Source organism: Panthera tigris, chromosome D1 (assembly GCF_018350195.1).
Source record: "Panthera tigris isolate Pti1 chromosome D1, P.tigris_Pti1_mat1.1, whole genome shotgun sequence".
In the NCBI taxonomy this organism is placed as follows: Eukaryota; Metazoa; Chordata; class Mammalia; order Carnivora; family Felidae; genus Panthera; species Panthera tigris.
The window spans coordinates 25,662,829-25,687,514 of record NC_056669.1 but is presented as its reverse complement, the minus strand read 5'-3'; the positions used below and the strand labels follow the sequence as shown (position 1 = coordinate 25,687,514).

Genomic DNA, 24,686 nt, shown 5'->3' with positions numbered 1-24,686 from the left:
GAATCACTTTAAAAAATAAAAAATAAAATTAAAAAAAGAGAATTGTTGAATCACTATCTTGTACACCTGAAACTAATATAACGCTCTATGGTAATTACACTTCAACTGAAAAAGAAGAAAAAAGAATATCATGACATCAAGTGCATAGGTGTTCCAGAAGAAGAGAGAGAGAAAAGGCCAGAAAACTTACTGGAACTAAAACCCAGAATTATGAATTAATGCTCAGTGCGGATCCTGGAGGGGTGTATCTTGTATATTTGTGATGTAAACGTGTGAGTGAAAACATTACCATATTTTGGATTTTTTTCATGAGTCTTGGCTGAAGGAGTCTGCTGTGGAAACTTGAAGCATAGCTTCCTAAGAATGAAACAGTTGGGCTGGATAAACACCCTGCAAATGAATGAAAGGCACTAACTCATGACACACGAAGACCATCTTTAAGTGAGTAAAATGAATAGAGTGGAAACATCCGGGACATTTCGTTGGAATTGCAGCTGAGGTGGCTGCTTCTGGATTATCTTTCAGAAGAGTCTATCCCAGGCACAGATTCTATCGATTACATGGGGATGGGGTGACGTGAGGGGCAGTCATGGAGGCATCAACTCTATTAACTAGTGACAAAGTTCTCCTCCCTTGGGTAATTTCTTAAGTTTTCCTCCCTGGGACCTCACATTGACAAGAAGCCAGTGGCTTCATTCCGTATACCTTTCTGCCCACCAGCTGTGTCATAGGAGCCGACTGCCTTTCCTCCAACGGATATGAAAATGCAAATCTGTAAGGAGAATATGGAAATTCACTCTTTTAAGCTAGCTACATGTCAGACATCCCAATAGAAACCAACAAGATGACATCAACTTTAAAGAATGCTTCAAAAGTGAACGTAAGGCGTTTAGATGGGCAGTGGAAGTCAAAAGACAGCGCGAAGCTACAAAGTCAAAAGAACTAATTAGGAGAGAGATTCAGAGCAATGTAGATCATGTGGCATGTGAGGAGAGAAAAATAGGCCACATTCAGGAGGTAGAGGAGATGGTTATTGGAGGGAAACCCTCGAACCCTCTTGTTTGAGGATGGGCCCTCTTGTTTGGCCATCTTGGGGCTGGGGTGCTTGGAAGCGAGCCGGCTGGTGCAGGGGGACTTTGAAGGGTGTGCTCTGCTTGGGGCAGGTCAGTGAGTGCTGCCTCGAGCTGCCCAGTCCTGCTGTTTTCACCTCATGACTCTTCCATGGGCTCCTCGTTCGGCATCTCCTCGGGATCCCAGAGGCTCTAGGAGAAGTCGTTGTGCTTGTCTCTGGGAGGGTCTCCCGAACGTAGCACCCTGCAGAGTCCTGGAAGGCAGGGGGGCCTTTGTGAGCCCCTTCGCAGGCCCCTCCTATCCAGCCTGCCTACCAGATGAAGAAGCAGTCCTGTCCCTGCTTCGCCCTCCATGCTTTCTTCAAGGAGGATCTCATCTGCAGACTCACCTCCATCTTCCACTTGTCCGCTGATGACGCTCAAACTCAGAACTTTTCCTGTTCTCAGTCTCTGAGCCCCAGACTTCTATGTTCAAATGGTTACTGAGTGTCCTCGGACATACCTCACAGGCAACCATGCAAATGCAGAGATTTGGTGAAACCACACCAGTACCAGTCTCCTCTCTACCCCCACCACCAAAACTGGCCTCTGCTCCAGTGCATCGAGGCTCAGGGGATGACCCAGCTGTCTGTCTGCTTCTGCAAGCCAGAGGGCTGAATGTCCTCCGTGACACCCCCAGGATCCCATCATTCTGCTAATAACTCGTCTTGCATTTTCCCAAACCCGCCTACATCTCCTCAACTCCACTGCTACCTCCTTAGTCCAAGTTACCAACATTTCTCACCCAACTAGCTTCCCCAAAGCATTCTCTGGCCCTTTCCAATCCATTGCCTACTCTTTATTTATTTATTTAGAGAGTGAGGAGAGGGGGTTGGAGAGAGAGAGAGAAAATCTTTTGTTTTTATTAATGCTTATTTATTTTTGAGAGAGACACAGAGCATGAGCAGTGGAGGAACAGAGAAAGAGGGGGACACAGAACCCCGAAACAGGCTCCAGGCTCTGCACTGTCGGCACAGAGCCTGACGCGGGGGCTCGAACTCACGAACCACGAGACCGGGACCCGAGCCGGAGTCGGACGTGCAACCGACGGAGCCACTCAAGCGTCCCATCCATTCTCTACTCTTAACCAAAGAGGTATTCTAAAAACTGCACATCTTTTGATGGTGCCCCATTGCTCTTAAGCTAAGAGTCAAAATCTGTGCCACCGAAGTAGCCCTGGCACCCTACTGTCCTCCAACCCCCGCCTCCAGAACTTTCCCCCTCAGCCTGGCTATTTCTCTGTCGTCCAGAACATCATTCTCCCTCGCCCGCAGTGCCCACACTGGGAGGGTTTTCTTCACCCCGTCTCCTGACTAAGCCCTCTCGTGCTTCAGACCTCAGCTCAAATGCCACGACTCCAGACCAGGTAAGATCTGCTGTTCTGTGCTTCGTAGATTTTGCATTGCCTCATGTAACTCTCATTGACACGGCTGGCCAAAGCCTAAGTTTGCACGATGTGTGAATTTACTTCATCAATGCTTGCCTCCCCACTGGAATCTAAGCTCCTCCAAGACAAGAGACATCTCTTTTGCCAGTTGCTGAAACTCCCATCCCAAGTCCAGTGCCAGGGCCACCGTGTCCCCACCCCCTGGCAAGGGCGCTCTGCTGAGGTTCGCTCAGTGGTGGGTCGGGGATGGGTGTATGGGAGGCCCGGAGTGCAGCTTCCGCAGAATCTCCCTCTGTGGACCAAGTTTCCAGTTGGAAAATGCTGCCTCCCCCTGGTCACCTGCATGGACAGGAGAGGGCCGTGGGGGACCTGCAGGGCCCTGTCAGGGTCAGGATGGGCAGAATTTTCCAAGTCCGTGATGAATAGCTGTGGTCCTTTTTTTTTTTTTTTTTTTTTTTTTTAAGGTGTAGCATGAAAAAAATCCTGGAAACTGGAATAACTATTTGCTGGTTGACCCATTTTCCATAGATTAAGCCGAAGAGTTTGCAAATGAGTTGAAAGTGGAAGGTCTGAAGGTTTTGCCTGGAATTGTCATTGTCTTTTAATGGTGTATCTTAAACGTATAAATTGTTACTACTGATTTGATGGCAAATCATTGACTTTATAGACAAAACCTGCATTTTGAGACTTTTCGTTCACTAATTTTTTAATGAAAATATCCTTGTATTTTTATCTGGTCCTCTGGTAACCAACAACATGGGCATTTGTCTGTGTCTATAACGCAGATTAAGATGGTTGGTCAATGAGACAAATCAGAGCCATCAGTTTGAAACCCTTGTCCAACTTGGCTGCGGGCTCCCAATGGGCAGGGGCCGTGTCTTATTCGATTCTCTTCCCCCAGCTCCTGGCAGGATGTTCAGAACACAGAAGGTTGCTCACTGAAATTTGCTGAATATGTGAGTGAGTGATTACAAGTTAAGCCTGGCCTAAAGGGATGGCCTAGAATGACTTCCGGAACAACCTAATTCCTCTGTAAAAATCCTTCCACTGAACCCTTCCACTTAAAAATGTTGTGAATTTTGTTTTTTGTTTTGTTTTGTTAACTGTTTATTTCTGAGAGAGAGAGAATGAGCTGGGGAGGTATGGCAGTGGGGGGGGGGTGGACAGAGGATCTGAAGCGGGCTCTGTGCTGACTGCAGAGAGCCCATGTGGGGCTCAAACCTATGAATTGTGGGATCGTGATCTGAGCCTAAGTTGGATGCTTCACCAACTGAGCCACCCAGGCTCCCCTTGTTTTGTTTTTAAAAGCGATCTTATTTTCATATACAGAGGGGGAAGAAAATGGTAAGTTGAACCTGGCTGGGGGCCAATATCCTTGGAAGAGTGTGTGCAGGGAACCTTTGGCTAGCAACAAGGCATCTTGCAGTGGAAGGTGGAGTGGGCGGGGGAGGCGGGGTGGGAGCAAAAGAGTCAAAGGGTCCATGATTGAAGGTGGGAAGAGAGGTCATAAAGGGGCAAGGGGGTTGGGAGCAGCAGGAGCACTGGATTTCTTTGAGTGTCACACAAAGCAATACCAATTTTCAAGATGTTATACACATGTCATACACACGCATAGTGCCTTACAGAATGAAATTTCCTTTTTCTAAAGCGAAAACGTTAAAGCCTTTGAAAAGCGACCAGTTTTCTCTTCCAGATGCTGCCTGGCAGTGTTGCAATGAAAAGAGCCTGCCATCTACTTGAAGTGAATGTGCAATGAGCTGTCAAGGTCAGTGCTATACAGTAGGAAGGCTTTCTCGATATTCTTAAGTAGCCGGAACTCGGCTTGAAAACCAGCATAGGTGGCAAATGCAGCAGGTGGACATGGGCGTGGCTTGTGGCATTAAGGGGCCCTGACCCGATCCGATCAGCATCTCACACGCAGGGGATGTGCAATAATATTTGGAATGAATTTGTTCGGAACGGCTCAGAAATAGCACAGAATTTACAACCTGGAAATGTTTATAAAGTGTTTCAAGTCAGCTGTGGCTTTTGAGTACAGCCAGACGGAGCAGCTCAGAAAGCGGCCCCTTGTGGCTGGTAACCTGAGGCCCCGCTGGGGAACGAAAGCCCACACAACTGAGCCCACGCCATCTCGAAATAGAATCGCTTCCTGTCGGGTGGCCCCTCTGACAAAACCCTTTCTGCACTTCTCCACTGTCCTTGGAATAAAGCCCACGCTCACAGCCCTGTCTCCCAGCCGGCAGGGTCTGACGTCTGCCTCCCCCCCCTCCCCCCCACGGTGCCACAGCCTCCCTGGTCTTTGCCCTCAGATTCTTCCACTCCAGGACTCACACACATGCTCTAACCTCTGTCCAGAATCAGACACTCCCACCACTTTGCCTGATGAATTCATTCCTCCTCATATGCAAGTCTCAGCTCCAGGATGCCTCCTCGGAGGTGGGTCCCTGCATCCTTCCCCAGGTGCACCTGCGCTGTGCTTGACTTCAGTTTGCTCTTTCCTTACCGCAAGCTAAGTCTTTCTTTTGTTTGTGTCCCTTTCTGTCTCTCTTCTGCTCCCTACCAGATGGTAAGTTCCCCGGGGTAGAGGATCAGGTCCGTCTTGACTGCTGCTGAATCCATGGTGCCTGTTCCTGCTCCTGACACACAGAAGGTGCTCCATAAATTTTTGTTGCGTGACAGGATGTGTAGGCAAATCGAAACGATGGAAAGTGAGAGACCCTTTGGACATTGTGCAGAGTCAGCCCCGTGTTTTCTGCAACGAGACGGCGGTCGAAATGGCTAACAGCACTCCACCGAGCCTGGAGGGAAGGGATGGTCAGGAGTAAGGTCCAGGCTCTCCTGCCAACGTGGCCCCACTGGGATTCTGGGACCCACAGAAAGAGGAACAGATCCCTCCCGCCCCACTCTCAGGATTTTCTCCTTGCATATGAAAAGACTGTGAGGGCCCTGAAGATGGGGTGTGTGCATTGGGCAGAATTCTAGTCTGAAGATTAATCTGAAAAGGAAAGAGAGTGGGGGTGGCTTGGACACCCATGCTTCTACCCATCGGGGAGCAATCTGGGTCCCACTAACACCCTTCCTCTCTTTCCTGTCTCCATGTGCACACCCAGCGGACCTCTGTGAGGGGAACAGGTGGCGGGTGAATGCCTGAATGACCATGGCTGAGCGCTCCTGCGGGTTAGGGGACAAAGCAGTTGCCATGCAAGGGTTCAAATCCCCCAGGTCTGACTGCAGTGTCTCCCATGAACAGGTCTATTTAAGACGTGATTGGGAACGTGACAATGACATTCAGCGTGTATGTCACCTCCTTTCTTACTACCAGCAGCCTTATCCCGCTCCGCCCTAGATTTTTCCACCTACGCTATTGCCACTTGGTAAAGAGGGAAGCTCAAAGCACACGCTGGTGCGCCAAAATTCTCATTAATTCCTCCCTGTAATTTGGGGAGAAATCAAGGTTACTTTAGTAGCAGCTTCTGAGTAAAAGTAAGTAGCCTCTTAGAGAACAAACAACGTTCCTGTTTCCGAAACTCCTCCCTGAACACTTATTTGCCAGAGAGAAGTCAACATGCCTTATGGCTGGGATCTAACAGGGTCTAAAGGGATGGTCAGGGACACATGTGGCACATGTTGGTCTTTCGCCTAGCACAAACCACGACTAGACCTTCTGGGCCAAAGTGGGTCTTCCTAGGGCAACATTCAGATTTTTGCTTTTTCCCTGCAATGGGTGTATGGTTCTCCTTCCCCAGATGGACATCTAGGCTTGGATGGCAAATTGCCCATTGAGGGGTCCAATTCCCCCCCGGACCTTGTGTCTCCCTTCTGATACTGAACAGTATGGGTAGTGTAATCCCCAGCCGGGAGGCATTCCTGCAGGCAAACAGGCAGCCATTCTCAGAGTGCCCTGACCTTTGCACATGGTTTTTATTTTCCCTCACCACCACGAAGGCAATGTCACCCTCCACATTGGCAGGTGCTTTGGCCCTGTGCTGATGTAGAGGCCCCACTCTTGCCTCGGCCTAGGTCACACGCACTGATCTTCTTATACCTTGCTATAGAGCGAATGTTTGTGTCCCTTCCAAAATTCACATGTTGAAATCCTAACCCCTGACGCCATCATGTTAGGAGGTGGGCCTTTGAAGGTGATTAGGCATCTATGAACTAGGACATGGGACCCTCGCGGGACACCCCAAATCTGGCAGAGCCTTGATCTTGGACCTTCTAGACTCCAGAATGGTAGAAATAAATGTTTGTTATTTAAGCCTCAGTCTTTATTATTTTTGGTATAGCAGCCTGGACAGACTAAGACGTAGCTGGTTAATCATGGGCCGGCCACTGAACCAGACATGGGAGAAGCTCCCACATATACCAGGACTGCATTGCCTTTCACAAGTGAACATATTGCTTCTTGTTCTCTTATTTTTCTTTTAATGTTTATTTATTTTTGAGAGAGAGAGAGAGAGAGCGAGCAGGGGAGGGGCAGAGAGAGAGGGAGACACAGAATCTGAAGCAGGTTCCAGGCTCTGAGGTGTCAGCACAGAGCCCGACGCTGGACTCGAACTCACACATCATGAGATCATGACCTGAGACGAAGTTGAACACTTAACAGACCGAGCCACTCAGATGCCCCTAAAGCGGATATTATAAAAGATGCTCATTATTCAGGTAATGCAGAGTCTGAATATTTAACATTAAAGCAGGTGTGACGATTATTTGGGGAGAGGGAATGAATGATCTGAGAACCCACGCTGCTTAGGTTCCCTGCTCTGCACTTTGTCTACAGGCTCAGCCCTGAGTCCTGGTCTGGCTCTCCTCAATCCAGTGCCCTCCCCACCTGTGCCCACATTCTCACCTCAATGCTGGGCTAGATACTGACGCTGCATTTTTAGACTGATGAGAACAAGAGGACAAGTTTGCTTAAACCGGCAGTCACTTTGAATGGGAAACCAGTGGCCATCTATTTAAAATGGGAAAGAGTGCTCTGTAAGATCAAATCCACTTTATTGGATGAATTTTTAGCTGTGCAATGGTGTTCTCTTTAATAAGAAGATTGACAAATCTTACACAGGGGGAAAGAGATTTGACACAGCAGTTTAAGGAGATGTTGTTAGCAAAAAACAAGCCGAGCAGAATTAAGTGGCTTCTTCCAGAAAGCAATAATTCCCCGTCTAGTCTCTTTTCACAGCTCATTAATTCTCTAGGCATCAGAAAAAGGTGTCTCCCAATTATCCTGCCACAGGAGAACGATGCTGGTGGATGGAAGCGGACGGTCTACAGCACAGCACAGAAAAGTGGTGATCTGAAGAGGTGGGACGCTCCTGTTGCCGTGGCCCCAGCTCAGGAGTCGCCCTGGAGGGGGGTGAGGCGCACCATGATGGCCTCTCTGTATTTGGGAGGGCTTGGCTTAGAGGCCCCTGCCTATCATTATCTGTGGCCTTGAGCAAACTAATTAACCTGTCAGTACCTCACTTGTCTCATTGGTAACAAGGGGTTACTAAGAGCTTCTCTACAGTGTTTGCAAATGAAGTGTGATCATCCAGGTGAAGTGCCTCATCCACTGGGCGCGTAGTAGGTGCTCAGTAAATGGTGTATGTGCAGAGATGCGTTCAGGGCATATTCTTAGAAGATAACAGGCAGATGGTTTTTGTGTGTGTTTTGTTTTGTTTTTGCTTTTGGCAATTTCAGTACAAAAATTTCAAGTTTCTGTGGCTCTCAATTCACATGAGACACATGGTTGAGGCAGGCTGGAAAGCAGGGCACAGGATAAATAAGGTGAAACTAGGTGCCCGGTTGTTATAGGTGGTGAGCAAGGAGGGCTCTTGCCAGGCAAGACAAGGGCTTCTTCTCCTCCAGCCAGGTCAACTGCTCAGGCCAGGATCTTAAGACAGCGGAAGGGAATGACAGGAAGTGGGCTTTGACTGCACAAGGGTGGCATCTGCAGGGAACGGTCACGGGCAACACCCATTCTACCTGGCCTGAGAACAGGGTCAATGGGCAATGCTGTCCACACCTATCAGGTGTCAGATTCATGGGGAGAGGAGAATTAGTGGGAACGTAGCTTCCTCTGAGTTCTCAGGGGCTCCTCCCTTATAAGGGGTGATTTCAGAAAGGAAGGTCATGGAAGCTAAGGCAAGAAGTTAGCTCCCAATGCCTCAGGGTCTGACCTGTGGGATACCGCTTTGGGATTTGGGAGGTGCTGAGGCCTATGGGAATTACCAGTGGGCGTGCCTGACTAACTGGCTTAACTCAGCTGTGTGGCCCTTCAGAAGTGATGGGCGGGCTCGGAGCCGTGTAGCTAAGGGCTGTGATCCACACATGGCTGGTGTGCAGGTGCAACGTTTATAAAGTGATCCACTGAAGGTCTGGCCCCCACCAGACTCGACATTTAGTAAGTGCACGCTTACACGAGAACTTCCAGAAAATGATTTGAAGAATGTTTCTTAGGTGTACCGAGTGGTCACGAAGAAGGATTTCCTTGAGATATGAAGGGCAGTCAGTCTTCCTGCAATTGAATCTTCATGAGAGAAGGCAGCGAATATGCACACTGGGATTGGTATCTGACTAATCGGGGAGCTTTGGAAGAGGACCGCATTGATCTCATTGGCTTCTGCAGCCTCGACGGTTTCTGTAGTTGGCTGAGACATGATACGGCCCGGGTTCATGGAGGCCACGGCAGAGTTAGCCAGCTGGAGAGTGGCTCACTCGGCCCGGTGCGGGAGGTTTTAGAATTGGAGATGGAGGCAGGTGTGAAGCGGGCCCCTCCAGTCCAGCTGCAGCGTTAGCTTCACCTGCAGTGCCCCCTTCTTAGCTGCCTCACCGAGGGCTCTAACACGCAGGCACTGATGGGTATTGACTAAGGCCAGGTTTAGGTCTGGCAAGGGGGGTTGAGGAAATAGCCCCGCTGTGCAAGCCCTGGACCTGACAGGCCTGGGGTGAGGCCTGGAGCCCACCCGAGAGTCAAGACATCCCATCTTAGTAACGGACTGCATGCCTTAGATTCCTGATAGCATGCAGTTCCCCGCTGGGGTGCTTCCCCTTTCCGTGGGGGCAGGATTCTAGTGTATTCCCCCATTCCCTCCAAGACCTGCCTCACCACAGAAAAATGCCTGGAACCTGGATTCGGCGCCATGCCCCTGGCAGGAAGACCGCCCCCCCCCCCAACCCCTTGCCGGCCCTGTCCCTATGCCTGCTCTCAAGATGGAGTCCACATACCCAAGCACAAGAATCCCCTTCCTCTGAGTATGGCGGCCCCACAAGAGGCAGTTCCCCATCCAGGCTGCCTGCCTCCTCTTCTCACACCAGCCCAGCCTGAGGGGATGTGGGCCTGAGAGCCCAGAAGTTGTTCCCTTTGTTCCGCCTTAACTTTCTGCCTCACCATGGCGCTCCTCTCTCTTCCAGGGAAGGTGCCTCAGAGCGGGCAGAAATGTGCTTCCATTCTCAAAGGGCAGCTGAGGGCTGTGAAAATCATAATTCTGCAGCCAGGGAGCATTTGAAATCTCTCTCCAGGTCCAGGGCAGCCTCTCAGGAGCCTGTCTGCCTCGACACGTGTCAGCTGTGCTTCATGGACCTGACCATCTGCCCCGTCTGCCCGCCCTCTTCCTGTGCCACTAAACTGGAAAAGAAAACCTCCGGAAGTTGTCCTTTTGAAGACCCTTCTCTGCTCTTTTCTCTCTTCAGGTTCCCCGGCTCCCTGATTCTCCCACTGATTGCCCTCGCCCCACGTTTCCTTCCCTTCCCGTCTGCCCCCTGGGCCTCATTCCTGCTCTCTGGGCCCAGCCTACAGGAAGGAGGCCCAGGGGCTTCTCAGCTGGGCTGGAAGGTGAGGCCTCCTGGGTTCCCCCTCTTTGTGCTTCACAACTGCCTCCCCTCAGGTAAGGGCGCTGAGCCTGAGGTAAGAGTGTCTTGGCAGTGCTTGGTGCTGATTCTCATTTTAAAATTTTAATTGCTTGCCTCTCTGGTTTTCCTCCCCCCTCCTGGTTTCAGTCCTGACTGGCTCATCTTGCGCTGGAAACTCCACTCACTCTCTCCCTGGATCTCACCACAGGCTGAGACCGTGAAAGAAAACTACAGCGAAGGTGATAGGTACTTTGTGATTCTTGGGCCAAAAGTGCGAGAAAAGAACCAGCCACTGGGTTCTGTCTTGGGTGGGAGCTCTGGGGCACAGTACGATGGGGAATGGCCAGGAAGTGTCCCGTGACAGCTGTACATGAGCTCGTGGGTGCGCTGGGTGGCCCAGGCCAGCTTCTGAGAGTTACTTCCAGGAGACCAGGTATCTGGGAGGCTACATGTGGCACGCAGAAAACAGCAGAGGAAACACAGAGGAGGACAGACCATCAAGGACCTTGTCCTCCGTAGCTTTCAGAAGGTGGACACTGCTCTGGGAGTTGGAAGGAATCGCCTGCATGACGTGGATGGACCTTAACCCATGAGGTCTGTGAGCCTAGCCCAGGACCAGGGGTGTGAGCTTCCAGGGGGGCAGAATCTCCCCGCCCAGAATCCACAACAAGCCTCAGGGTGGTAGGGATGAGGGGCGAGGGGTGCTGGCCCTTGGAGGGGAGCTGCTGGGTGGTCTGTGAGATCCAAAGAGCGGGGTGATCCCGGCCAGCCGGCAGAGAGAAGTGTGTGTGAAGACAGAGGGCCCTCTGTAACTATCATCGTGGGGAAACCCATCCTGCCGCCAGGGCTGGCAGAGGCCGGGAGGGAAGAGGCAGCATTGCCACAGGGGCCCAGGCCACAGGCCCCCTACTCAGGAAGGCCTGAGCTGGGAGATGCCGGGACTGGACATACTGTTCCTCCCCATGGAGCCTTGATGGCCCCGGGGCCCCCCAAACAGCGCAGTCACATCATTCCTCCTCCTCCCCCGCTCTGTGGCAGGTGCTGTGCCCCTAGAGGCCAGCGAGGGGAGGTCGTGGGGACAGTACCGTCCTCACACCGAACCCGTGTTCTCCCGGGACCCACCCAGGCCCTCGGGCCCGTCCTCTCCCTCCTGCTCGGCCTCTGTATCGAGCTCCGTTTCAGCACAGCCCCCCGGCAGGGGTGGGCTAGGGAGATACTGGAGGAGCCGGCCTTCCCGCCTCATTTCTGCCAGCTCCTTGGCACAGCAGCTGGGCGTGTTGGTCTCGTAGGTGTCGTGGAAGGTGTTGTAGTCCACCTCGTAGAAGCCCTTTTCCAAGGTGAGGACTGGTGTGAATCGGTGGCCCCAGAGCACCTCTGTATCCATGTAGGAGCTCCGTGCCTGGCAAGTCATACCTGGGGGGACAGAGGGCACAGGTGTGAGGACTAGCCACATCCATCTTCCATCGTCCAGCCAGCATTTGTGCACCTCTACTTGTGCTGAGCACGTTGGAGAAGTAAAGCTGAAGAAGGCACAGCCCTCGCCTTGGGGGAGCTCCCCGGGGTGGGTAGAGGCAGAAAAGTAGAAGCCAACTTGCAAGATTCTGGAGTAGGTTCCTAGAGACTGGGGCAGAAAATGCTGGAACAGACAGAGCCAGTGACATGCATTAAGGTCTAGAAGACTGAGCTACAAAAGAGGCAGGAAAAACGTCTGAACAAAGATAAATACAGAGTGAGTGAATGTTGAGAGACTGACAGGCATGTAGGACACAGGGATTGTTTGGGGGTAGACACATATGGGCAGAAGCCTCTCTCTCTCTCTCTCTCTCTCTCTCTCTCACGCACACACACACACACCTTGGTTCCTCAACTGTGGCATGCTCCAATGCCTCCATTCCCTGTCTGCTCAGCCCTTGCATGCTTATGTTATTTTTAGGTATTGCTTTTTCTCCAGGGAGGAGAGCAGCTTTGTTTATGGATGAGGAAGCCTCTGTGTTTGGGGTCACAGGAAAGCAGCTTTCTGATATTGAATCTTCCGGTGGCTTGCGCTCTTAACTGAAGGAGAAGCCCTCTCCAGCTCACGGGGTCTCATGCACACCTAACCCAAGTGAAAGGCTGCTTCCCACCCATTTGTCCTCCAGTGCTGGGTACCCCCAGTGCACCCCACACACCGTGGGCTTGCAGCCCGCTCTCTGCTCCCGGGGTGCTGCCTGGGCCGGGCCTTTCCATTCTGTCGTCCCGTGTCACGGCCCAGAAGAGGGGCAGAGGCCTGAGCTGGGCACTGACCAGCCTAGACCCAGGCCAGATGTCCGCAGGCTCAGGGGGCCTTGGAGAAGACAGTGGTACAGGACGTCCACGGGGGCCTTTGGGCCGCATCTCCTGGGGCCCACCCCTTGGGATATGGCGGGGGCCACCCTGCAGCTAGAGAGCCCACCTGTGTCCCTGATCTGGAAGGAAAAGATGCCCTTCTAGGTGCCAGACACGGTGCTGTACATAGGACACTCCGTGTAATCGCTTCATCCCCCCCGGCCACCCTGTGAGACGGATGGCGCTCGCTTTGCTGACAAGTTAACAACTTGCCCACACTCACGCAGGCTGGTTGTGGCAGAGCTGTGCTAGTCAAAAACCCGCCTGAATCCACGGCCCGTGCCTGGCTCCGAGAGTGTGGCGGCTAAGACGTTAAAGTCACGGAGAGAACAGGTGTGGGTGGGAGCTGTCCTCCCCTGGTCTCCCGGGGACTCCCTGTGCTCATGGGAGGGGAGGAGGTCAACCAGGTCGGGCAGGTCACCTGCAGGCCACTGACTCTGAAGGATACCCGAGGGGTGGAGAGTCAGTTCGGCTGGGTCGACACCTGATCCCTCCATGGCAGGTGGGAGCAAAGGCATGAGGGCAGTGTAGGGCATAACTGTCCAATGTGTCCCCACCTCTCTGACCTGGCCCCTCCTTTGTGGTCCCAGAGTGGAGCTCCTCCTCCAGAAGCTCAGCCCCTGTTCAGATCCCCAACCCAGCACCAAGGGCGGTGTGGCCTGCAAGCCCCCCTCCCCCTGCTCTGCTGCAGGCTTCCTGCGTCCTGACTGTCCTTGGCCCCAGGGGCTCCCTCGGCTGTCACCATATGCTGTCTGGCCAGGCTCCAGCCCCCAGCAGATGGCCGAGTAGCCCCCCCCCCCCCACGCCCGTCCCTGGAGCCTGTTTGCACCCCCAGCCAGCTTCCCCAGGCTCCGTCCAAATGGGAAGGTTTGTGAATGCCCCGTCTGAGTTTCCCACCCAGCCACCAGCTTCCCAAAGGTGAGGAAGGCTTGTTTGGCCATCTTTGTGACAGGCCGCTGAAATTCTGGGAGGCGGTGTGGTGCGGCAGACAAAACTCTGGATCTGTAAGTGGAATACCTGACTATGAACACCTTCTGTCTGCACAAAGCTGCACGATGCAGCATCAATGTCTGCTAGACAGGACTGGAGTGAGCCTGGGGTGCTGTTGCGACAATTAGAAAACTACTTATCATTCCGAGCCTGAGTGCGTTTTCTCCGAGTGCTCCGTCTACTGGGTGAAAAGAGGAGAAAAGAAGGCAAGGAGAGGAAAAGAAAGAAGAAGCAGGGTGCAGGGTTCTGCCGGAGGGCTCCTCACCCCAGGAGGTGTGGCAGGGGTGGTGGGAGTGGGGGCTCGCACAGAGGCCTTGGCCTTTGAGGAAAGGCTACCAGCTGCCTGTGAGGGTTCACAGCTGAGCAGGGAGGTGCCAGACTGGCCACGAAGAGGGCGTTTGCGTGGGGTGTAGATACGCTGTTTTCGGCTTGCCCCATGTTCACTCAGCCGGCCTTCCACAGGGAAGCTTATGGACAGGCTTCTCCAGAGGGGGGCCAGCCAGAAGAGCTGCTCCCATGGCCCTGGGGCATGGGCTTCTCTCCCAAAACAGGATCCTGTGACTTTGGGAATCCTTGTGTTTGGGAAATGCCACACCAGAGCCTCTTCCCGCAGAGTGACCCGCAGCACGGGGAGACACCGTCAAGTCCTGCTGTAAAGAAGCCAGGGCACCCTGTTTGACTGTATTTCTCCAAGTTCTCTGGTCACAGAACTCTGTTTGGGTAGACATGTGCTCCAGGATGGGGTGGGGCAGCGTGGCCTGCTGAAAGCGAGGGCCAGCTTTGAGGCCCCCTGCCTTCACAGGCATCCTGGCTCTTTGACTGGCTCTTGGACAAAAAGTAGACCAATGGCCTGCCTGTCTGTGCCTCTGTTTCTTTATCTGTAACTTAAGGACCATCATCTCACAGGAGGTGGGAGGGCATTAAAGGCAATATGATATGTTGAAAGTTTAGAACTGCGTGGGGCAATCGGAGGGTTCAGTGAACATTAGCTGTTGTTACTCCCTCTTGAATACTCCCTCTTGAATACACCCCTCAGGTCACACCATTAGAGACTGGGCTGGCTGAGTGTGCCATCCCAGGATTCTTAGGCACCAACCTCCACCTTCTAGTCCTGGTGACCTAAGCTCCCGGGCACGTTGGAAGGTTCCGTGGCTGAGGAAGATAAAGTGTCTTACCTGTTGCCTCCACCATCCCTTCTAGAATGACCACGACTTCAAACTCCTCCTGATCCAGCTGGGCCCGAGACATCTCCCAGAAAGGGCTCTTCTCATTTATCTCGTGGGAGATGATGAGCGGAGACACCAGGAAGAGACGGTCATCCCCAGTGTCGAAGCCCACGTTAATGTCCGTCTGGTTCAGGGGGATGAACTCCCCTTCTTTGGTCTGCCGGGACTTGATGAGTTTGGCGCGGATGGAGGCCTCCACAATGTGGGAGTTGCGAAGGTCCCCCACCCGGAACATGAGGCAGAGCTTCTCATCCCGCATGGAGATGACCGCGTTGTTGGAAAACATGAGGGTCTCTGCTCTCTTCTTTGGCTGACTGATCTTGACAAACATGCACCCCACCATGAATGCATTGACGATGGAGCCAAGGATGGCCTGGACCAAGAGGAGTATGATCCCCTCTGGACACTTCTCTGTGATCACCCGAAAGCCATACCCGATGGTGGTTTCAGTCTCAATGGAGAACAGGAAGGCAGACACAAAGCCACTGAGGTTTTCAACACAAGGAATCCAATCTTGGTCACCAACGTGGTCCAGATCACCTCGGATGTAGGCAATCAGCCACCAAATGAAACCGAAGAACAGCCAAGTGATGGTGTAGACCATCGTGAAGACAAGCAGGTTGAAGCGCCATTTGAGGTCCACCAGGGTGGTGAAGAGGTCGCTCAGGTACCGATAGGTTTCTTGGACGTTGCCATGGTGGACGTTGCACTTGCCACTCTTTTCCATGTAGCGCTGGCGGGGCTTCTTGCCTTCTGCCAGCAGACGGGTGCGGTCTGTGGCAATGGGGATGTAATCCCGGGCCTGTTTGGGAATCTTCTTAGGGTCCCTGGGAGTGACTCCAATCTCCATATCCTGGTTCATAGCATTCCTAGAATCGCCAGCCATAGCTGGGATGCGTGGAGTTAAAAAAGACATTATCAGTGAAGTGGACTGTTCTGATTCACAGAAACACAGGCCTTCAAGGTCACCCTTGCTTCTGGGTTCTCAAAGGCCCCTCATCTGGTATACAGTAGACCCTACTGTGGCGTTGTCAAGGGCAGGGACCATGTTTTCTTATATTACTTGCTTGTATCCCTGGTGCCCACTACAGGTTCTAGCATATAGTAGCAGCTCAATAGTTGCTTGCTGAAGGAAGGATGGAAGGAAGGAAGGAAGGAAGGAAGGAAGGGAGTAAGCGAGGGAAGTGGGAGGGAGGGAGGAAGGAATAGTTGTTTGTTGGATGAGTAAGTATGTAGGTGCAAACCGCACATCATATTGAAGGGATTTAAATATATGTGGGAGCAATTTAAAAAATAAAATCACAACAATTTATTAAGTGCCTGCTACAGTCCATGCATTACACATGGACCATCACTTGTTATCACGACAACTGGTTGGAGTTGGAGCATGGGGTCTCACTGTTTGCTTAAGCGTCTATTTATTTCTAATAGTTCCCCCCCCATTAGAACGTAAGCTCCGCACGGGCACAGTTGTGTCTGTTTTGTTCCCTCATACATTCCAAATACCCAGAGGCTAGCCCAGAACATACTGTATCCTCAAAAAGTACTTATTGGATAAATGAATAAACAAATAAGAAAATAGAGTCCCAAAGCAGTAAGTGATTAAGTGCTACCTGGGCCACCAAACATGTATGTAGGGGAGCTGATAATCTGGATTCTTGATCACTGGGCCCAATGTCTGTGTTTTTTTCTTTTTATCTCCCTGTCTCCTTTCATTTTGTCTCAGATCTCAGCAGCAGACAAAAAGGAAAAGGCAGTGGGTGTCAGATTCACCATGTGGTCACTCCTCCCATCTGAGTGGGGAGTGCTGCCTGAGCACTTAGTAATATGACAAATTACAGTGTAGACCCACCATTAAAAATCTTGACACAGTAATTCTGTGGCCTCTAAAAAACTGAAATGGACAGGACATTAATGCCCCTAAGGTTTTCAAAAGGGCTGCAAACTTTTATGTGGAATCAAAAAAGAATGCATGAAAACCAAACTCACAGATACAGAGAACAGATTGGTGCTTACCAGGCAGAGGGCTTATGGGGCCAGCGAAATGGGTAAGGTGGTCAAAAGGTACAAACTTCTGGTTGCAAAATAAGTCCTGGGGATGTAATGTACAGCATGGCGGTTACAGTTAACAGAAAGATGCTAAGGGGACGAGTCTTCAAAGTCTTTGTCACAAGAAAAACAATTGTAACTACACGTGGTGATGGATGTTAAGTAACTGTGGTGATCGTTTTGCAATGTATGCATCTATCAAATCATTATGTTATACACCTGAAACGAATACAATGTTACATGCCAATTATCTCAGTAAAATATCTCAATATTTTACTCAAATATCTCAAAAAATAACTTTCAGAAAGGGCTGTGAAATGTTTTTGGAGGATATGCCATACTTTAAAGTAACATCTAGATACCTGTAATAGTCCACTATTTTTCAGATATTCTGCCCCCTCGCATTTAAAATACTTTAAGGGGCATCTGGGTGGCACAGTTAAGCGTCTGACTCTTGGTTTTGGCTCAGGTCATGATCTCATGGTTTGTGAGTTTGGGCCCCACATCAGGCTCTGTTGCTGACAACATGAAGCTTTCTTGGGATTCTCTTTCCCCCTCTCCCTGCTCCTCCCCAGCTCCCTCTTTCTCTCTCTCTCTGTCTCTGTCTCTGTCTGTCTCTCTCTCTGTCTGTCTCTCTCTCTCTCTGCCTCTCTCTCTCTCTCAAAATAAAAAAAATAAACTTAAAAAAAAAACAACTACTTTAAGACTCTGCTGAAACTAGGAACGACCATGAGAATCTCTACAGTTAATAATCACAGCTTAAATTTCTGAGCATTCATGAACCAGGCCATGTGCTAAGAAATTTACATCCATTAGCTCATTTCTCACAACAAAGCTATTAGACAGGAACTGTTATTATCCCCCCAATTTTCAGGCAAGGACAATGAAACTCAGTTAAGTGGCTGTGTTAGGATTTGAATCTTGGTTTATTTAGCTCCAGCCTGGGGTCTCACAGGACCCACCATACAATGGCTTCTAGACATTGATGTTCTATGGCTCCTGCTTCAACTAATGAGCTGTCTATTCTGGAAAGTTCTATGAGCTTCTGATCCTGGGGGAAATTCACCTCAGGAGATGCTGTTACTCAGCCCTTCACCTTTGCAAGTAAACTTGTCTTGATTTCACAGGTGCTCCCATTCCGAGGAAGCAGGGTCCCTGGTAGCAAATCCCAGATGCATGTTCTATAAACCATGGAGGAAGAGTTTACCCATCACAAAAAAGTCAGATGATCCTGGCAGACCTTTTTCTCTGCTGCCTTGGTGGTTGCAGCAATTTCAAGGTAACCTTTAAAATATCACATTGAAGGGTCATCAGGAAGGCTGTTTGTCTCAGACATCCGTTGGCCATTTCCCATTCTGCAGAGGGCCACCTGCTCCCTGCTCCCTCACATGGCAGTTACAAAGATAAATGAAACCAGGAGCAAAATGCTTGGTGCTGCTTTGCAGAATCCCAAGCGTGATGTCACTCTGCCCCTCGGTAGGAGACTGTTTACTGACGACTCACTCAGAGATGCCCAGAAACAATGAGAATTGCTGCTAATTCCAATGCCTTGTGTGCTCCTGGGGACTCCAGCTGTTGGAACCCAGAGAGGGGTCTAACAGGAGGGCTCTCCATGGACTCCCCAAGCCACTCACTCTGGGCAAGGGCAGGTGCAGTGCTGGCAAGAATGAGTCACTGGCTAGGGCACCTGGGGAAGCACATTCTCCTGCCCCAGCTCTTCCAGAGAAATAGCTTTTCTGCTGATTTTCTGCACTGTTTCCTTCTTTACTTTTAAACATACTTTTGTATGTTCTTGTAGGAGAAAGCCTTGCTCTGTAGTAGAAACAGAGAAAGACTTTCTAGGACCCCTCAGTCAAGATCTGAGAACTCGTTGTGCTCAGCAGACAGGGAAAGGGTTTACTTGATATTGGCATCCGTTCTCCAAGTGTACTAAAATCATCTGCCGGAATCATTTCTTGCTCAGCCCAGGTTGAGATCTGGGTTCTAGCCCAGCTTCCAAGAAACTTGTTCTGTGACCCAAGGAAAAACAGTGTTAACTTTCTTTTTGCCTCAGTTTACTCTGCTATGACCCCAGATAATATTTTCCACCATTCCAGCTCTGGGGGCCATTATGGGGATCTAGGGAAAGACTACATGAAAACAAACAGAAGTGTGAATGTAAATATAGATCCACAAACTCTCCTTGAATTGAAATTTCATGCAATGTCCCATTAACCCCCACTTGACGGATGAAGAAAGAGACACAGAGCATCTAAGTCAAGGACTGAAGGGCCCCAGTGGGCCATCTGCTGGGCAAGGCACCACGCTCACAGGTATGGAGCCTCTCCTACCCGGATTTCTTCGTAAGATTAAGTGAAATGCCCATTTTAGAAATCTTGGCCTCCAATGCTATGGGCCCATAACATGAAAAGAATTTTTAGGGACGATGGAGATGAGCCTTTTGAATCAGATTTTCAAGATCTATTCTATTAACTCATGCACCCATTCAGCAAGCGTTAGTGGAGGAACCAGTCCAGCTTTTGTGCTGAGAGCTGGAGAGTAAGCAGTGAATGAGGTGATACAGACCCAGCCTCCATGCCCTTTAGAGTCTAGCACTGCCCCCTTTGAACCCAGGGGTCTGGGCTGGGGAGAGGCTTTGGACTGGAGGAGGCAAGCCAGTAAGAGAGCTGCTCTCTGCAGGACCAGGAAAGGCACTGACTTGAGCAAATCCCATTAAACCCCATCAGGCCTGGTGCCGCTACTCATCTGTAATCCTTTCCTGTGTCTGTGAGTAGGAAGCTGTGCCCAGACATGATTAAAACTCTTGGGAAAGACAGAGCCTGAAGTCCAGCAAAGTGGTGAAAACTCTTTGATATAAAAGCACAAACGGAGAAAGAATGAAAGGAGGCACAATCAAAGGAAGTTGTACTTAAAAAAAATTTTTTTTTAACATTTATTTTTGAGAGACAAACAGAGACAGAGTGCGAGTGGGGGAAGGGCAGAGAGAGAGGGAGACACAGAATCCGAAGCAGGCGCCAGGCTCCGAGCTGTCAACACAGAGCCCGACGCGGGACTCGAACTCACAAACTGTGAGTTTAGATGATGCCTGAGTGAATCTGACATTCTTTTAAAGGGACCTCTGTATTAAGAATTCCCACCCCTCCCCCACTGGACACACATGGTAAACAAAGTCCTGTGTCATGAGGATGCTTTTTCTACAAAGTCAGGAGCCATGGACACAGTCCCTTGATACAAGCTGCACTTGGAAGTCGGCAGGGTTTCCGGAAGGGAGCACTAGGCTGGGAGTCTTGTTTCAGACTGGTTCCCTACTGTGAAAAGGGGAAGAGCAGATATCCTTCACGATTTCTTCCTTTCTCTCTTACATATGCTGAGTCAGTGTCTTCCCGGAGATTTGGGATATGGGATGAGGCTGGAGGGGGGGTCATGAAGAACATACTCCTATTTCAGGCTAAATATTTGTATACTGTTCTACATGAATCTCTGTGGCTATTACTGAAATATGAAAATGCTCCAAATGGTTGATGAATAGGCTGTCCCAGTGCTCTCGAGGACCTTCAAGATTAGCAGGGAGTAGGGGCCCTGGGTGGCTCAGTCGGTTAAGTGTCGACTTCAGCTCAGGTCATAATCTCAAGGTTCATGGGTTCAAGCCCCACGTCGGGCTCTGTGCTGACCGCTCAGAGCCTGGGGCCTGCTTCAGATTCTGTGTCTACATCTCTCTTTGCCCCTGCCCCACTTGTGCTCTGTCTCTCTTTCTCTCAAAAATAAATAAACATCAAAAAAAGAGAGAAAGATTAGCAGGGAGCATTAAAGGTGTTACCAATGGAGTTTGTGCTGGGTATAGAGAAGGCACACGCAGGCGGGCAGAATTCTAAGATGCCCCCATTATTCCTACCCCCCCCCATAGAAACTCCCTGTAATTCCCCCAGATCTGGGGAAGGGATACTCTCTCCTGTGACACGCCACAGCTGACTTTAAGAAAGGGAGACCACCTGGGGTGAGCCAGACCTAATCAGGTAAGCCCTTAAAGGGACTGGGGCTTTTTCTGAAGCAGAAGCTTAGAGGCATGGGCAGAATTAGATGAGAGGGAGAGGCTCTTGGCTAGCTGTGAACATGGAGGGGGCCAAGTGGCAAGGAAAGTAGTGACCTCTGGGAGCTGACAGCAGCCCCTCGTGACAGCCAGCAAAGAAACAGGGACCTCGGTCCTAATAACCGTCAAGAACTAAGTTCTGCCACAACCAGAGGAGCTTGAGTTCCAAAGGAGTACGTAGCTTGCTGACACCTGGATTTCAGTCTTCTTAGACTCAGAGCGAAGAACACAGTCACGTCATGCTTGGACTTCTTACTTAAGAACCCTAAGCCTAAAACTGGCTGTTGTTTTAAGCCATTTAGTCTACAGTCGTTTGTTGTGCAGAGAAAAATAAGACAAAACAAAACAAAACAAAAATAAACAAAACCAAAAACACCCACTAACACAGACTAGAAGGGGGAACCAGGTAATAAGTAGTTAGGAAAGCTGACCCTGGCATCAGATTGCCCAGCTTCTCATCTGACCTGGAGCTGAGGGACTTTGGGGGAAGTTACTGCTCTGAGCCTCAGTTACTTTTTCTGCAAAATGGGGATGATGATGGGACCAACCAGGGAGGGCTGCTGTGAAGACTGGATGAAGGTTGAGGCCAGCACTTATTTTCCATCCAAGGTAGAGTTGTGGGGGTGGGGCAGGAGGGCTTCAAGCAATTCAGGAGAAGAAAGAGCCAACAGCCCCTAGTGTCTACTGGGTGTCAGCATCATGCTTCCAGCAGCTTCTTTCACTCCACAGGGAAGCATGGTCTTTATTTTCCAAAGAGGGACACTGGGCGGGAGTGTGAATAACTTGCCCAGTCACGCAGCAACTGTGGAGAAGCTCTCTAGAACCCACAGTAGTTGTGCTGGATGAGTCATTGCTGCTTGGAAAGGAGCTCTCACCTCGCTCTGGTCTCTCTGGGGTCCCCAAGCGGCTGGGCCTGAAGAACTTCCTAAGAACTCTCTCGCCTGTGGCCCTTGCACGTAGAGGCAGAGGCTGTCCTGGGGCTCAGATATGGGTGGCTCACTCTTCTGCTCCTCTCTTCCTGGGTCCCGATGAGCTGCCCTCCTGGGGCAAGAGCGGGATGAAGAGGGGGAGGGAAGGTGACCAGGACAGGGGAGCCCTAAGCACGAGCATGGCAGGAATCTGGGAATCCCTAGAGGGGGGGGCCTGGAGCATGGGGTCGGGGTCCCCTGGCGTGTCCAGCATGACCCCGGCCACTCTCCCATTGCTGGTCTCTTGGAAGGAGACGCAGGGGGCTTTCCATGACCCTTCTTTTCTCAGCAGGCTGCCAGAGGACGAAAGGTTGGAAACTGCAGTTCTGGCCTCTGCCTTTATAGCTCCCTCGGGGCCACCCCGGGCTGCCCTTCCTGACCGACGCACAAGCAGCTGGAGAAGCTCGGGGGGCAGCGGAGAGCAAGACCGGCCCTGTCCCCTGGATGGGTGGGGCTGGCCCAGAAATCCATGTCTGAACCCTGCTTCCCCAAGGAGGGGGTCAGCGGCCCCAAACCCCCAGAGCCTGTGTCCAAACCACACTGATGGGCTGGCTGCTGCCAGGGGGCCAGTCCCGCTCTCCCAGCTTTCAAAATTACCATCCTTAAAAAAAAAAAAAAAGAAAAACAGAAAAACTTCAGCGCATTCTGTGGTTTAATGGCAAAAGAGCACAGTAGTAATACATCTTTAAAAACCCATCAGGTATTTTATTTTAAAGTGCAATCATGTTGCAGCTATTTGTTCTTGTTCACCTAGATGGAAACCTATTCTTTAGTGTGTTGTGGTTTTATTTTTTGAACCTAAGTTCAAAAATGATCTGGGTGATAGCACATGTGAGACTAGGCGTACAAGCCCATCGAAAACTGTAATGCGCAGATTCAGTCATTCATCCAATCCGTGAGACCTCCACTGACCAGTCACTGCAGGCTTTAACTGTGCTGGGCCCTAGGGGTAGGAGGAGGTAGATGAGCACTTTACCATCTTTCTTGTGCTTTCTAGTCCTAGAGATCTTGTTAAAATGCAGATTCTGATTCGGCTGGTCTGGGGTTCCCAGAGTCTGCATTTTGTCAAGGAGCTTCCAGTCATGTTAATGCTGCTGATCCTCTCTTTTTTTAAAAAAACTTTTTTTAATGTTTTTTTTTAAATTTTTTTTAATTTTTTTTTAACGTTTATTTATTTTTGAGACAGAGAGAGACAGAGCATGAACAGGGGAGAGGCAGAGAGAGAGGGAGACACAGAATCTGAAACAGGATCCAGGCTCTGAGGTGTCAGCACAGAGCCCGACGCGGGGCTCGAACTCACGAGCTGTGAGATCGTGACCTGAGCTGAAGTCAGACGCTTAACCAACCAAGCCACCCAGGCACCCCAATGTTTATTTTATTTTTGAGAGGGAGAGAGACAGAGTGTGAGCGGGGGAAGGACAAAGAGAGAGGGGAAACAGAATCCGATGCAGGCTCCAGGTTCTGAGCTGTCAGCACAGTGCCCGACGTGGGGCTGGAACTCAGGAACCGTGAGATCATGACCTGAGCCGAAGTTGGACGCTTAACTGACTGAGCCACCCAGGCGCCCCTCTCTCTCTTTTTTTTTTAATGTTTATTTATTTTGAGAGAGAGAGAGAGAGAGAGGGCACGGGAGCGAGGGTCAGAGAGAGTGAGAGAGAGAATTCCAAGCAAAGCTCCATGCTGTCAGCACAGAGCCCGACTCAGGGCTTGATCTCAGGCACCCTGAGATCCTAACCTAAGCGGGTATCCAGAGTCCTTGCTCTTGGGTGGTCGCTTCCCCAGCTGAGCCACCCATGCGCCCCCTGCTGGTCCTCTTGGAGTTGCAAGACTTCCCTGCAGGTGCGCATTGTAATCAGCCGGGAGCTGGACACCAGGCTGATGCCTACGTCCCGCCCCCAGAGAACCTGACCCCAGGGGATTCTAACAGCAACCAAGATCCAGGACCACTAGTGTCTTTTCTGCCTTCTAGGAGTCACGGCCTGCTGGGGAACACATGGCAAACAGGGTAGCAGAGAGTGATGGCCAGACCAAGAGACAGTTCTTAGTTTGGCTTGGCCAGGGTGAGTGAGGAAGGGCCAGGAACGACTTGGTGAGGAAGGTACCCGGCGAGTGAGGTGGAGTGAGCCTGCTTGCCATGAGACGCTGGTGGGCTAAGCACCTGTCATGCGCCATCTCTGTGCCAGGTGATGTTTACACACTGTCTCATTTAATATTCAAATAAATCTATTAAGCCTGCCTTAATTTACAGATGATTTAGTAACTTGCTTAACGTAACTGAGCTATTAAGCGGCTGGACCGCGTGTGTCTGATTCTAAACCCTCTAAAAGCGGCTGCCGCTGCCTCTGAGGTTACTCGTCCTCGGCCCTCGGGGTTCGACCAGGCTCTCAGTGGCTCTGAGCCTCAGGGGGGACCCGACCCTGAAATATCTGGCCCAGGAGACTGCCAGACGGACACGCGCCTGGTCTGTGCCATGCAACCACTTCAGGATCTGCTGCTGGGCAGCCCCACGTCCCCAGGCTGCCCAGAGCCGCCTTCCTTTTCCCCCCGAGGGGACTGTACCTTCCATCCACCCTCCTACTTGCCCTCAGAGGCCCCCTGCTCAGGCTTACAGCTGCTCCTTGACTTTTTCTAACAACGGCAACACTTGCCCCCACAGGTCCCTAACTGTTCCAA

General features: G+C 51.0%; 1 protein-coding gene across 1 annotated transcript in view; it reads right to left on the bottom strand.

Annotated features, from left to right (window-relative positions):
• Positions 1-7,477: 7,477 nt before the first annotated feature.
• KCNJ5 (potassium inwardly rectifying channel subfamily J member 5) overlaps positions 7,478-24,686 on the bottom strand; it is a 29,139-nt gene continuing 11,930 nt past the window's right edge. Inside the window, exons 2-3 of the mRNA XM_015537718.2 lie at positions 14,859-15,797; positions 7,478-11,742 (exon numbers count right to left, since the gene is read on the bottom strand). Coding sequence (XP_015393204.1) covers positions 11,420-11,742; positions 14,859-15,795 — 1,260 coding nt within the window. The 5' untranslated portion in view covers positions 15,796-15,797 and the 3' untranslated portion in view covers positions 7,478-11,419. The remainder of the gene's footprint in view (positions 11,743-14,858; positions 15,798-24,686) is intronic.